Source organism: Pristiophorus japonicus, chromosome 2, assembly GCF_044704955.1.
Source record: "Pristiophorus japonicus isolate sPriJap1 chromosome 2, sPriJap1.hap1, whole genome shotgun sequence".
NCBI classification, from domain to species: Eukaryota; Metazoa; Chordata; class Chondrichthyes; family Pristiophoridae; genus Pristiophorus; species Pristiophorus japonicus.
In genome coordinates, this window is record NC_091978.1 from 13,025,227 (window position 1) to 13,041,128 (window position 15,902).

A 15,902-nucleotide genomic window follows, 5' to 3' on the forward strand; every position below is an offset into this window, starting at 1 on the left:
GAGCCAATTTAAAACCAAGTTGAGAAGAATTTTCTTCTCCCAGAGGGTTGTGAATCTGTGGTATTCTCTGCCCAAGGAAGCAGTTGAGGCTAGCTCATTGAATGTATTCAAATCACAGATAGATAGATTTTTAACCAATAAGGGAATTAAGGGTTATGGGGAGCGGGCGGGTAAGTGGAGCCGAGTCCACGGCCGGATCTGCCATGATCTTGTTGAATGGCGGAGCAAGCTCAAGGGGTTAGATGGCCGACTCCTGTTCCTAATTCTTATGTTCTTAAATGGCTGTTGAGAAGCAAAGGAGGAAATAGCAGAGGCTCTGACCATCATTCTCTAATCCTCTCTGGCTACAGGTGTGGTGCCAGAGGACTGGAAGACTGCTAAAATTGTACCGTTGTTTAAGAAGGGAGAAAGGGATAGACCGAGTAATTACGGGCTAGCCAGCCTTACCTCAGTGGTGCGAAAATTATTGGAAAAAATTCTGAAGGACAGGATAAAGCTTCATTTAGAAAGACATGGATTAATCAAGGACAGCCAGCATGGATTTGTTAAGGGAAGGTCATGTCTGACTAACTTGATTGAATTTTTTGAAGAGATAACAGAGTATCGATGAGGGCAGTGCATCTGATGTGGTGTATATGGATTTTAGCACAGCTTTAAGAACATAAAAATTAGGAGCAGGACACTGGCTTGGGATCCAACTTGGCTGATTTGAAAAATTTTAGCTATCAGGAAAAATTTAATCGGCTGGGTTTGTTTTCCTTGGAACAGAGAAGGCTGAGGGGTGACCTTATTAAGGTGTATAAAATTCTAAGGGGCCTCGATAGAGTGGATCGGAAAGACCTATTTCCCTTGGCAGAGGGGTCAACAACCTGGGGACATCGATTTTTAGAGGAGATAGGAGGGGAAATTTCTTCACCCAGAGGGTGGTGGGGGTCTGGAACTCACTGCCTGAAAGGGTGGTAGAGGCAGAAACCCTCACCACTTTTAAGGGGTACTTGGATGTGCACTTCAAGTGCTGTAAATTCCAGAGGTGGAAAGTGAGATTCGGCTGGATAGCTGTTTGTCAGCTGGTACGGACACGATGGGCCAAAATGGCCTCCTTCCGTGCTGTAAATTTCCATGAATTTCTATGAGTACTTGTTTAGACTTATGACATTTTTCGTCTTTAGAATCAACGCTGATGCCCTCCCTCCCCCTTTCTTTCTTTTTCTCTCTCTCTCGCCGCTCCAGCCACGTGTTCTTCTCGGCTCGGCAGCAACGCACGGGGAGGCCCAGCCCCCATTGGCCCCACCTCATCCACTGCCGCCTCTCATTGGAACAAACCCAGCGTCAATCAAACTTTTAAAGATCGCGCCATCACTCCCTGACCTGATTGGTTGCGAGGCTGGGCGGTCCCTGATTCTCCGTTGGTCGGTGTAACTGTCACTCAGTCCAGACCACATGCTCACAGACTCCGGCCCTACCCCCGGATAGACAAAAACTGACTGTTATTATTACACAGATAGATGATCTTCATGCGATGGGAGAATGTTCTTGAATGAATAACCATGCTATGGGTTGGGGGGTTGGGTTGTTACAGAAAGACTTGCATTTATATAGCACCTTTCATGACCACCAATGTTTGTCAATAACAAACTTTCTGTTCTGCTAAAAACTAGAACTAGAGGGCATAATCTTAGACTAAGAGAAACGCCCATTTAAAACTGAGATGAGGAGAAATTTCTTCTGAGGGTTGTAAATCTGTGGAATTTGCTGCCTCAGAGAGCTGTGGAAGCTGGGTCATTTAATAAATTTAAGACAGAGAGAGACAGTTTCTTAACTGATAAGGGAATAAGGGGTTATGGGGAGCAGGCAGGGAAGTGGACCCAAGTACATGATCGGATCAGCCATGATCGTATTAAATAGCGGAGCAGGCTCGAGAGCCATATGGCCTTCTTCTATTTCTGATGTTCTTATGGATAAGGGGGAACCAGTGGATGTGGTGTATTTGGATTTCCAGAAGGCATTTGATAAGGTGCCACATAATAGGTTACTGCACAAGATAAAAGTTCACAGGTTTGGGGGTAATATATCATGGATAGAGGATTGGCTAACTAACAGAAAAGAAGAGTCGGGATAAATGGGTAATTTTCCAGTTGGCAAACAGTAACTAGTGGAGGGCCGCAGAGATCGGTGCTGGGGCCTCAACTATTTACAATCTATATTAATGACTTGGATGAAGGGACTGAGTGTAATGTAGCCAAGTTTGCTGATGATACAAAGATGGGTGGGAGAGCAAATTGTGAGGAGGACACAAAAAATCTGCAAAGGGATATAGACAGGCTAAGTGAACAGGCAAAAACTTGGCAGATGAAGTATAATGGGAAAATGTGAGGTTATCCACTTTGGCAGAAAAAAAATTGAAAAGCAAATTATAGTTTAAAATGAAGAAATATTGCATGAAGCACAAAAAGTTAGTATGCAGATACAGCAAGTAATCAAGGCAGCAAATGGAATGTTGACCTTTATTGCAAGGGGGATTGAGTATAAAAACAGAGAAATCCTGCTACAACTGTACAGGGTATTGGTGAGGCCACACCTGGAGTACTGCGCATATTATTGGTCTCCATATTTAAGAAGGGATATACTTGCTTTGGAGGTTGATTCCGGAGGCGAGGGGCTTGACTTATGAGGATAGGTTGAGTAGGTTGGTTCTCCACTCATTGGAATTCAAAAGAATGAGCAGTAATCTTATCGAAACAGATAAGATAATGAAGGGGATCGACAGGTGGATGCAGAGAGGATGCTTCCACTCAAACTAAAACTAGGGGACATAGTCTTAGAATAAGGGGCCACCCATTTAAAACTGAAGTGAGGAGGAATTTCTTCTCTCAGAGGGTTGTAAATCTGTGGAATTCCCTGCCCCAGAGAGCTGTGGAGGCTGGGTCATTGAATATATTTAAGGTAGAGATAGAGAGATTTTTGAGTGATAAGGGAGTAACGGGTTATGGGGAGTGGGCAGGGAAGTGGAGCTGAGTCCATGATCAGATCAGCCATGATCTTATTCAATGGTGGAGCATGGCCTACTCCTGCTCCTATTTCCGATGTAACTCCCCTCCTCTACTTCAAAATAGTGCCATGGGATCTTTTACATCCACCTGAGAGAGCAGACGGGGCCTCGGTTTAACGTCTCATCCGAAAGACGCCACCTCCGACAGTGCAGCACTCCCTCAGCACTGCACTGGGAGTGCCAGCCTGGATTTCTGTGCTCGAGCCCCTGGAGTGGGACCTGAACCCACAACCTCCTGACCCAGAGGGGAGGGGGCTGCCCACTGAGCCACTGTAAGTGTTCTAGAATGTTCCAAGGAAAAGTCCAGAATGGACTTGGGGTGAAGGAGACGGGTTCCTGCGGCCATTCGCCCTTTCCCCGGCCCGCTTACCGAACAGATACACGCTCGGATTGACCAGGCCCGAAGCCGGCAGCCTTCGCTCCTCCATCACCCGCCGACACACGCACGCCGTCCGCTCTCTTCCACCGCGCAGCCACCAGCCAATCGCAGTTCGCTCTCTTGCCTGTCAGCCAATCGCAGAGCGAGAGTCGGACTGCCCTTTTCACCAATCAACATCGGGTTCCCCCCCCCCCCCCCCAACACTCAACACATCACGTTCGCGATGATTGACACCGCTCATGACCAATAGACGTGCGCGCAATGACCTCACCTTTCCACCAATGGCGGAAGGCGCAGCTGGCGTGAGGCGGTGTCTGCTCCACCTGATTGATGGCCAACTAACCCAATCACCGTGCGGCATTCCCCATCAATCCAACCAGGAGAAGGTGGATCTAGGAAGTGATTGACAGATGGTGCTGAAAGGCAAATGGTTCAAAACGAGCTGGTGCATTAAAGAAAGACTTTCATTTATATAGCGCCTTTCATAACCTCAGGACGTCCCAAAGCATTTTACAGCCAATGAAGTACTTTTAGCGCGTAGTCACTGTTGTAATGTGGGAAATGCGGCAGCCAATTTGCACGCAGCAAGCTCCCACAAACAGCAATGTGATGATGACCAGATCATCTGTTTTTGTTATGTTGATTGAGGGATAAATATTGGTCAAGACACCGGGGATAACTCCCCTGCTCTTCTTCGATATAGTGCCATGGGATCTTTTACATCCACCTGAGGGAGCAGACTGGGCCTCGGTTTAACGTCTCATCTGAAAGACGGTACCTCCGACAGTGCAGCACTCCCTCAGCACTGCCCTGGGAGTGTCAGCCTAGATTTTAGTGCTCAAGGCCTTGGAATGGGACTTGAACCCACAACCTTCTGACTGTGCTACCCACTGAGCCACGTCTGACACTATTCATCATCATATCATCGTCATCATAGGCAGTCCCTCGAAATCGAGGAAGACTTGTTTCCACTCTAAAAATGAGTTCTCAGGTGGCTGTACAGTCCAATACAGGCATTAAAGTCTCTGTCACAGGTGGGACAGACAGTGGTTGGAGGAAAGGGTGGGTGGGGAGTCTGATTTGCCGCACATTCCTTCCGCTGCCTGCGCTTGTTTTCTGCATGCTCTCGGTGTCGGGACTCGAGGTGCTCAGCGCCCTCCCGGATGCTCTTCCTCCACTTAGGGCGGTCTTGGGCCAGGGATTCCCAGGTGTCAGTGGGGATGTTGTATTTTATCAAGGAGGCTTTGAGGGTGTCCTTGAAACATTTCCCCTGCCCACCTGGGTCTCGCTTGCCGTGTCGGAGCTCCGAGTAGAGAGCTTGCTCAGGGAGTCTTGTGTCGGGCATGCGGACAATGTGGCCTGCCCAACGGAGCTGGTCAAGCGTGGTCAGTGCTTCGATGCTGGTAATGTTGGCCTGATCAAGAACACTGATGTCGGTGCATCTATCCTCCCAGTGGATTTGCAGGATTTTGCGGAGGCAGCATTGGTGGTACTTCTCCAGCGCCTTGAGTTGTCTGCTGCATATAGTCCACATCTCTGAGCCATATAGGAGGGCGGGTATCACGACTGCTCTGTGGACCATAAGTTTGGTGCCAGGTCTGGTCTTCAAACACTATTATTACAACAATAACAACTTGTGTTTATATTAAAGGAGCATTGCAATATTGCTGGCTCATTAATTTCTGGTAAACTTTTATAACCAGTAACATGCCTTTATCTGCCACCTTCACGGCCTCTGATCATCCCAAAGTGCTTCACAATCGAAGTGTAGTCACTATTGTAATAATATTGCAATATAGAAAACCAGGCAATGTAAGATAGCGAACAACATAATGAGATATTAGGACAGGTAAGGTAAGTTTTAAGAAGTGACTTAAAGGACAAGAGAGTGAGGCAGCGAGATTCAGGACGGCAGTTCCAGAGCTTGGGGCCCAGGCAGCTGAAAGCATATTCACCAATGGTGGAGCGATTGAAATCAAGGATGTGCAAGAGGCCAGAGTTAGAGGAGTGCAGAGATCTCAGAGAAAGAAAGAAAATATTTACATTTATATAGCGCCTTTCATGACCATCAGACATCCCAAAGTGCTTTACAGCCAATGAAGTACTTTTTGAAATGTAGTCATTGAAAAGCTAATATTGAAAAAGCACAAATCAAATCACTCACATTTTTTAAAATCCTTCAACAGCCATTTTCATTTAGAATCTTCACCCATCACCCCCACTCCAGTTATCTCCCCTCCGCATCTCTCCATTCCAACTCACCGCTTGACTCAGTGGTAGCACTCTCATCTCTGAATCCAAAAGCATGTACAAGCCCCACATCTTGGCTGGCATATCACTACAGTACCTAGGGAGTGCTGCATTGTCAGAGGTGCTGTTGTTCGGACGAGATGCTTGCTGGAGTGGATATCAAGATTGCATTGTACTTTCTTTGAAGCAGAAAAGGAGAAAGACTTGCATTTCTAAAGCGCCTTTCGCATTGCTGAGGACTCCTCAAAGCGCTTTACAGCCACTGAATTATTTCAGGCCGTGTATTTCAGATCTACACATTTCTGTACATAAGCACATAAGACTGCTTCAATCTCTCACTAGATGGCAGCCTCGTCCACAAGTTGACAGCTCTGAGGAGTTCGTAAAATTAATTTTCATGGACCAAGAAAGTCACTGGAACTAACTTTGTTTATTTTGCACCATAGTATTGAAACACGAGGCAGAATTTGCCTTCGATTCTCTGACTGATTAGACACAATACTCCACTGAAGCGGATTTGGAGCATGTCAGCTGTGGCTCAGTGTGTATCACCTTGCCTCAGGGTCAGAAGGTTGGGGGTTCAAATCCCATGCCAGAGATTTGAGAACAAAAAAAAAAAATTTAGGCTGACACTCCAGTGCAATGCTGAGGGAGTATAGTATTGTGGGAGATGCTGTCTTTCAGATGAGATGTTAAACTGTGGCCCAGTCTGCTCTCTCAGGTGGATGTAAAAGGTCCCATGGCACTGTTGTGAAGAAGAGCAGAGGAATTATTCCTGGTTCCCTGGTCAATATTTATCATTCAATCTGTTATATATGAGGACTTGTATTTACTCTGTACAGCCACCAGAGGGCTCATCCCCTGGATTATAGGATCCCTTGGGAGCACAGGTATTTAAGGAGGCTTCACAGGTTGGAGAGGCACCCTGGAGACCTGCAATAAAAGACTAAGGTCACATTTTACTTTGAGCTCATAGTGTTCAGTCTGACCCTTTCTCCATACGCAACAACTGGCGACGCGATACATAAGAACATAATAAGAACATAAGAATTAGGAACAGGAGTAGGCTATCTAGCCCCTCGAGCCTGCTCCGCCATTCAACAAGATCATGGCTGATCTGGCCGTGGACTCAGCTCCACTTACCCGCCCGCTCCCCGTAACCCTTAATTCCCTTATTGGTTAAAAATCTATCTATCTGTGATTTGAATACATTCAATGAGCTAGCCTCAACTGCTTCCTTGGGCAGAGAATTCCACAGATTCAAAACCCTCTGGGAGAAGAACTTCCTTCTCAGCTCGGTTTTAAATTGGCTCCCCCGTATTTTGAGGCTGTGCCCCCTAGTTCTAGTCTCCCCGACCAGTGGAAACAACCTCTCCGCCTCTATCTTGTCTATCCCTTTCATTATTTTAAATGTTTCTATAAGATCACCCCTCATCCTTCTGAACTCCAACGAGTAAAGACCCAGTCAACTCAATCTATCATCATAAGGTAACCCCCTCATCTCCGGAATCAGCCTAGTGAATCGTCTCTGTACCCCCTCCAAAGCCAGTATATCCTTCCTTAAGTAAGGTGACCAAAACTGCACGCAGTACTCCATGTGCGGCCTCACCAATACCCTGTACAGTTGCAGCAGGACCTCCCTACTTTTGTACTCCATCCCTCTCGCAATGAAGGCCAACATTCCATTCGCCTTCCTGATTACCTGCTGCACCTGCAAACTAACTTTTTGGGATTCATGCACAAGGACCCCCAGGTCCCTCTGCACCGCAGCATGTTGTAATTTCTTCCCATTCAAATAATATTCCCTTTTACTGTTTTTTTTTCCAAGGTGGATGACCTCACACTTTCCGACATTGTATTCTATCTGCCAAACCTTAGCCCATTCGCTTAACCTATCTAAATCTCTTTGCAGTCTCTTTGTGTCCTCTACACAACCCGCTTTCCCACTAATCTTTGTGTCATCTGCAAATTTTGTTACACTACACTCTGTCCCCTCTTCCAGGTCATCTATGTATATTGTAAACAGTTGTGGTCCCAGCACCAATTCCTGTGGCACACCACTAACCACCGATTCCAACCCGAAAAGGACCCATTTATCCTGACTCTCTGCTTTCTGTTCGGCAGCCAATTCTCGATCCATGCATTCCTTTATCTTCTGCAGTAACCTTTTGTGTGGCACCTTATCGAATGCCTTTTGGAAATCTAAATACACCACATCCATCGGTACACCTCTACAAATAGCGAACCCAAAGATGCAGAGAATAGTGGGCATCCTGGAGGAATTTTCGGAGGGAGATGATTGGGAAACTATTGTGGAGAGACTTGACCAATACTTCGTGGCCAACGAGCTAGATGGGGAAGAGAACGCTGCCAAACGAAGAGCGATCCTCCTCACCGTCTGTGGGGCACCAACGTATGGCCTCATGAAGAATCTGCTCACTCCAGCGAAACCCACGGAGAAATCGTACGACGATTTGTGCACACTGGTCCGAGAGCATTTGAACCCGAAGGAAAGCATTCTGATGGCGAGTACTGGTTCTACACGTACAAAAGGTCTGAAGGCCAGGAAGTGGCGAGTTATGTCGCCGAGCTAAAACGCCTTGCAGGACATTACGAATTTGAAGGACATTTGGAGCACATGCTCAGAGACTTTTTCGTACTTGGCATTGGCCAGGAAATCTTGAGTAAGGCCATAGCGATAGCCCAGGCGTTCATTGCCACCAGTGACAATATGAAGCAAATCTCTCAGCACACAAGTGCTGCTACAAGTAATGTAAACAAAGTGATGTTGTTTTCGAATCGCAACGGACAGGGCAGGTCACACATACCTGCAGCTACAATTCCGCAGATGTCTCAGAGTCCACCATCAAGGGTGATGAATGCAAGGCCATTAACATCTTGTTGGCACTGCAAAGGTGATCATCATTTCCATTCATGCCGATTCAAAGGGTACATTTGCAAGGGCTGTGGAACAATGGGACACCTCCAATGAGTGTGCAGGTGAGCTGCTAAGCCTGTTAAACCTGCAAACCACCATGTTGCAGAGGAGGACAGATCCACAGAAGATTACTATCAACCAGAGCCTCAGATAGAGGAAGCAGAGGTACATGGGGTGCACACATTCACCATGAATTGTCCCCCGAAAATGCTGACTGTTGAACTAAATAGACTCCCGGTGTCAGTGGAGCTGGACACGGGCGCGAGCCTGTCCATCATGGGCAAAAAGACTTTCGAAAGGTTGTGGTGCAACAAGGCCTCAAGGCCAGTCTTAACTCCAGTTCGCACGAAACTAAGTGCTTGCATGAAAGAACTGATTCCTGTAATCGGCAGTGCTACCGTAAAGGTCTCCTACGATGGAGTGGTACACAAGCCACTCTGGGTGGTACCGGGCGATGGTCCCACGCTGCTCGGCAGGAGGTGACTGGGAAAGATACGCTGGAACTGAGATGATGTCTGAGCGCTATCGCCCGCTGACGACACTTCTTGTGCCCAGGTCTTAAACAAATTTCATTCGCTGTTCAAACCAAGCATCGGGAAATACCAAAGAGCAAAATTGTAGATCCACCTAATTCCTGGGGCGCGAACCATCCATCACAAGGCAAGAGCAGTACCGTATATGATGAGAGAAAGGGTAAAAATTGAGCTCGACTGGCTACAAAGAGAGGGCATCATTTCACCGATCGAGTTCAGCGAGTGAGCCAGTTCTATTGTTCCAGTCTTCAAGGGACATGACATCATCAGAATCTGTGACGATTACAAAGAAACTATCAATCGTTTGTCTCTGCAGGACCAATACCCACTACCAAAGGCCGACAACCTCTTTGCAACGCTGATGGGAGGAAAGCTGGATTTGACTTCAGCCCAGATGACGCAGGAGCTGGAGGAATCATCGAAGGCCCTCACCTACATCAACACGCACAAGGGTCTTTTTGTTTATAACAGATGCCCGTTTGGAATCCAATCAGCGGCAGCAATATTCCAGAGAATCATGGAAAGTACTGAAATCAGTCCCGCACACTGTAGTCTTCCAGGACGACATCTTGGTCACAGGTCGGATCACAGTCGAGCACCTGCAGAACCTGGAGGAGGTTCTTAGTCGAATCAACCGCGTGGGGCTCAGGCTAAAACACTCAAAGTGCATTTTCCTGGCACCTGAAGTGGAGTTCTTGGGAAGGAGGATTGCAGCGGATGGCATCAGGCCCACCAACGCGAAGACGGAGGCAATCGAGAACGCACCGAGGCCACAGAACGTGACAGAGCTACGGTCGTTTCTGGGACTCTTGAACTACTTTGGTAACTTCTTACCGGGTCTCAGCACCCTGTTAGAACTACTACATGTCTTACTATGAAAAGGGAGTGAATGGGTTTGGGGCAAAAGCCAAGAAAATGCCTTTGTAATGTTCAAACAAATTGCTTGTGTTGTATGATCCATGTAAGCGTTTGGTACTAGCATGTGATGCGTCATCATACGGCGTCGGGTGTGTATTGCAACAAGCTAATGATTTCGGGAAACTGTAACCAGTTGCTTATGCATCTAGGAGTCTGTCTCAGGCTGAGAGAGCCTGAGAAGCATTACTGTGTGTCTATGGGGTAAAGAAAATGCATCAATACCTGTTTGGGCTAAAATGTGAATTGGAAACTGACCATAAGCCACTTATATCCTTGTTTTCCGAGAGTAAAGGGATAAATACCAACGCATCGGCCCGCAACCAGAGATGGGCGCTCACGCATACAGGCCAGGCACAGAAAACTGCGCCGATGCTCTCAGGAGGCTGCTATTGCCCACCACGGGGGTGGAAATGGCACAGCCCGCAGATCTAGCCATGGTTATGGAAGCATTTGAGAGTAAGCAATCATCCGTCACTGCCCAGCAGATCAAAACCTGGACAAGCCAGGACCTCTTATTATCTCTAGTCAAAAGCTGTGTGCTTCACGGTAGCTGGTCCAGTGTCCCAGTGGAAATGCAGAAAGAGATAAATCCGTTCCAGTGGCGCAAAGATGAAATGTCTATACAGGCAGACTGCCTTCTGTGGGGCAATCGAGTAGTGGTCCCCAAGAAGGGCAGAGACACCTTCATCAACGACCTCCGCAGTACCCACCCAGACATCGTAACGATGAAAGCGATAGCCAGATCCCACATGTGGTGGCCCGGTATCGATGCAGACTTAGAGTCCTGTGTTCACAGATGTAATATATACTCGCAGTTAAGCAATGTACCCAGGGAGGCGCCGCTATGTTTATGGTCTTGGCCCTCCAAACCGTGGTCTAGGGTACACGTCGACTATGCAGGTCCATTCTTAGGTAAAATGTTCCTTGTGGTTATAGACGCATACTCCATGTGGATTGAATGTGAGATAATGTCGGCTAGCACGTCCGCTGCCACTACTGAAAGCCTGTGGGCCATGTTTGCCACACGTAGTCCTGGTGAGCGGCAACGGGCCATGTTTTACCAGTGCTGAGTTCAAAGAATTCATGACCTGTAACAGGATCAAACATGTCACATCTGCCCCGTTTAAACCAGCGTCCAATGGTTAGGCAGAGAGTGCAGTGCAAACCATCAAGCAAGGCTTGAAGAGGGTAACTGAAGGCTCACTGCAGACTCGCCTATCCCGAGTTCTGCTTAGCTACCGCACGAGACCCCACTCACTCACTGGGATCCCACCTGCTGAACTGCTCATGAAAAGAGTACTTAAGACAAGGCTCTCGCTAGTTTACCCTGATCTACATGAACAGGTAGAGAGCAGGCGGCTTCAAGAAAGTGCATACCATGATAGCGCAAATGTGTCACTCGAGATTGAAATCAATGATCCTGTATTTGTTTTAAATTATGGACAAGGTCCCAAGTGGCTTCCCGGCACTGTCGTGGCCAAAGAGGGAGGCAGGGTGTTTCGGGTTAGACTTTCAAATGGACTCATTCACCGGAAACACTTGGACCAAATCAAAATCAGATTCACAGACTATCCTGAGCAACCCACCTTGGACCCTACCTTTTTTGATCCCCCAACATACATACCAGTGGCAATCGGCACCATGGTTGACCACGAAGCAGAACCTATCATCTACAGCAGCCTAGCAGGGCCCAACACACCAGGCAGTCCAGCAAGGCCAGCTGCACAGCAGCCCAGCGAGGGCCCAACAAATGATTCAACAACACCAGGTTTCACACCGAGACGATCAACCAGGGCAAGAAGGACCTCAGATTGACTCACATTGTAAATAGTTACACTATTGACTTTAGGCGGGGGGGGGGGGGGGAGTGTTGTTATATATGTGGACTAGTATTTACTCTGTACAGCCACCAGAGGACTCATCCCCTGGAGTCCCAAGGGATCCCTTAATCCCTTGGGAGCACAGGTATTTAAGGAGGCTTAACAGGTTGGAGAGGCACTCTGGAGACCTGCAATAAAAGACTAAGGTCACACTTTACTTTGAGCTCACAGTGTTCAGTCTGACTCTTTCTCCATACACAACGCAATCAACATAACAAAAACAGATTATCTGATCATTATCACATTGCTGTTTGTGGGAGCTTGCTGTTTGCAAATTGGCTGCTGCGTTTCCTACATTACAACAGTGACTACACTCCAAAATGTACTTCATTGGCTGTAAAGTGCTTTGAGATGTCCGTTGGTTGTAAAAGGCGCTATATAAATCCAAGTCTTTTTGTTTATGCATTGCAGGTTTGTGCCCGACCCCCTCCTATTTTGACCTCAACCTATTTTATATTTTATAGTGTTGTTTCCACCACTAATGCCTCAGCAACACTGGGGGCTAGAAATTTGTTTGGAGGGTTCCTGAGGCATTAATGAGGCGGTCACTAAATTTAACGCCGTAAAACTTTTCGCGACAGGTGCCACAAAAATCAGTTTTTGCGCCCTGACAGTGGCATGCAGCACTAGGGGAAGCGCTCCACACTTCTCTTGGCCGGGTGAGCAACTGAATATCCCGAAAAAAAATATCTAGGCTGACACTCCCAGTGCAGTGCTGAGGGAGTATTGCATTGTGGGAGGCCTCCCTGACAAAGAAAATTGTAACGACAAACACAAAAAATATTTCCCTATACATTACCCACCCCAACTAAAATTAAATCACAAACAAAAAAAACAGTCACACTTACCTCATGTAGTCATTCCTTCCGTTAGCACCCCGGGACAGCTCTGCACGCTAGATTTCCCTGGCGCGGTCACTACGGGGCACTACGGGTTCAGCGCTCAGCAAATTTTGCTTCCGTGTCGATAACGGGGGCGTTGCACACTGGCATTATGCTCCCGGCTGTTACTCCTCAGCACTGTCAGTACCGGCACACTGAATTTGCTGAAACTCTCATCCATGCCTTTGTTAACTCTAGACTTGGCTAATCCAACACACTCCTGGCTGGCCTCCCACATTCTACCCTACGTAAACTAGAAGTGATCCAAAACTCGCACCAATTCCGCTCACCCATCACCCCTACACTCCAGATGTGGTCTAGCCAGGGCTTTGTATAGCTGCATCCAAACTTCCTGCACTTTGTATTCTAGCCCTCTAATTATAAAGGATAACATTCCATTAGTCTTTTTAATTATTTTTTGTCTGGCGCCTTTCATGACCTCAGGACATCTCAAAGTGCTTCACAGAAGTGTAGTCACTGTTGTAATGTAGGAAACGCAGTGGTAATTTGCACGTAGCAAGCTCCTACAAACAGCAATGTGATAATGACCCGATCGTCTGTTTTAGGTGTTGGTTGAAGGATAAATATTGGCCAGGACACCGAGGAGAACTCCAATGCTCTTCCTTGAATAGTGACGTGAGAGGACAGAATCTTATCTGAAAGATGGCATCTCCCATAGTGCAGCACTCTCTCAGTAAAGTCACAGCCTGGGCTATGGACTTGGAATGGGACTTAAACCCACATCCTTGTGACTTAGAGGCAATGCTGCTACCACTGAGCCACGGCTTTCATTGGCTATGAAGTAAGTCGTTGGCAATTTTGCACTTTGGCACATCTTGAGGAGGAGAAAGGCGCTGCATAAATGCAAGTCCATTCTTTTCTTTACAACATCTTTGGCTGTGCCAACTCCCTTGCTACTGAGTGTTTCCTCATCATACCTACTGCTCGGTGTGAGCAGACCTCATGGCTCCAGTGAGATTACAAAAGCCCTGAATAAACGTTACTTCAATGCGACCGGTCTATTCTTGGCCTGCCATCCTATATTCTCATCTACGTGCTGCCCCTCGGCAACATCATCCGGACGGTCTGCACCTGGGCAGGACTGGAACCAATGTCCTAGTGGGGAGTGTTTGTTAGTACTGTTGGGGAGGGGTTAAACTAATATGGCAGGGGGATGGGAACCTATGCAGGGAGACAGAGGGAAGTAGAATGGGGGCAGAAGCAAACGATAGAAAGAAGAAAAGTAAAAGTGGAGGGCAGAGAAACCCAAGGCACAAAGCAAAAAGGGCCACATTACAGCAAAATTCTAAAGGGGCAAAGTTTGTTAAAAAGACAAGCCTGAAGGCTCTGTGCCTCAATGCGAGGAGTATTCGGAATAAGGTGGATGAATTAACTGTGCAGATAGCTGTTAACGGATATGATGTAATTGGCATCAAGGAGACATGGCTCAAGGGTGACCAAGGTTGGGAACTCAAACATCCAAGGGTATTCAACATTTAGGAAGGATAGATAGAAAGGAAAAGGAGGTGGGGTGGCATTGCTGGTTAAAGAGGAAATTAATACAATAGTAAGGAAGGATATTAGCTTGGATGATGTGGAATCGGTATGGGTGGAGCTACGGAATACCAAAGGACAGAAATCGCTAGTGGGAGTTGTGTACAGACCACCAAACAGTAGTAGTAAGGTTGGGGACAGCATCAAACAAGAAATTAGGGATGCGTGCAATAAAGGTACAGCAGTTATCATGGGAGACTTTAATCTACATGTTGACTGGGCCAACCAAATTGGTAGCAATGCAGTGGAGGAGGATTTCCTGGAGTGTAGTAGGGATGGTTTTCTCGACCAATATGTCAAGGAACCAACTAGAGGGCTGGCCATCCTAGACTGGGTGATGTGTAATGAGAAAGGACTAATTAGCAATCTTGTTATGCGAGGCCCCTTGGGGAAGAGTGACCATAATATGGTAGAATTCTTTATTAAGATGAAGAGTGACGCAGTTAATTCAGAGACTAGGGTCCTGAGCTTAAGGAAAGGTAACTTCGATGATATGAGATGTTAATTGGCAAGAATAAACTGGCGATTGATACTTAAAGGGTTGATGGTGGATAGGCAATGGCAAACATTTAAAGATTACATGGATGAACTTCAACAATTGTACATCCTTGTCTGGAGTAAAAATAAAACAGGGAAGGTGGCTCAAGCGTGGCTAACAAGGGAAATTTAAGGATAGTGTTAAATCCAAGGAAGAGGCATATAAATTGGCCAGAAAAAGCAGCAAATCTGAGGACTGGGAGAATTTTGTAATACAGCAGAGGAGGACAAAGGGTTTAATTAGGGGGGGAGGGGAATAGAGTATGAGAGGAAGCTTGCTGGGAACATAAAAACTGACTGCAAAAATTTCTATAGATATGTGAAGGGAAAAAGTTTAGTGCAAACAAACGTAGGTCCCTTGCAGTCAGATTCAGGTGAATTTATAATGGGGAACAAAGAAATGGTGGACCAGTTAAACAATTACGAAGGAAGACACAAATAACCTTTCACAAATACTAGGGGACCGAGTGTCTAGTGACAAGGAGGAACTGAAGGAAATCCTTATTCGGCGGGAAATTGTGTTGGAGAAATTGATGAGATTGAAGGCCGATAAATCCCCGGGGCCTGATCGTCTGCATCCCAGAGTACTTAAGGAAGTAGCCCTAGAAATAGTGGATGCATTGGTGATCATTTTCCAACAGTCTATCGACTCTGGAACGGTTCCTATGGACTGGAGAGTAGCTAATGTAACACCACGTTTTAAGAAAAGAGGGAGAGAGAAAATGGGTAATTGTAGACTGGTTAGCGTGACATCAGTAGAGGGGAAAATGTTGGAATCAATTATTAAAGATGAAATAGCAGCACATTTGGAAAGCAGTGACAGGATTGGTCCAAGTTGGCATGGATTTATGAAAGGGAAATCATGCTTGACAAATCTTCTAGAATTTTGTGAGGATGTAACTGGTAGAGTGGACAAGGGAGAACCAGTGGATGTGGTGTATTTGGACTTTCAAAAGGCTTTTGACAAGGTCCCACACAAGAGA

The 15,902-nt window shown here is 46.7% G+C and overlaps 1 protein-coding gene across 1 annotated transcript in view; it reads right to left on the bottom strand.

Moving 5' to 3' along the window:
- npm1b (nucleophosmin 1b) overlaps positions 1 to 3,598 on the bottom strand; it is a 133,647-nt gene extending 130,049 nt beyond the window's left edge. Inside the window, exon 1 of the mRNA XM_070866786.1 lies at positions 3,420 to 3,598. Coding sequence (XP_070722887.1) covers positions 3,420 to 3,477 — 58 coding nt within the window. The 5' untranslated portion in view covers positions 3,478 to 3,598. The remainder of the gene's footprint in view (positions 1 to 3,419) is intronic.
- Between the last annotated feature and the right edge of the window lie 12,304 nt (positions 3,599 to 15,902).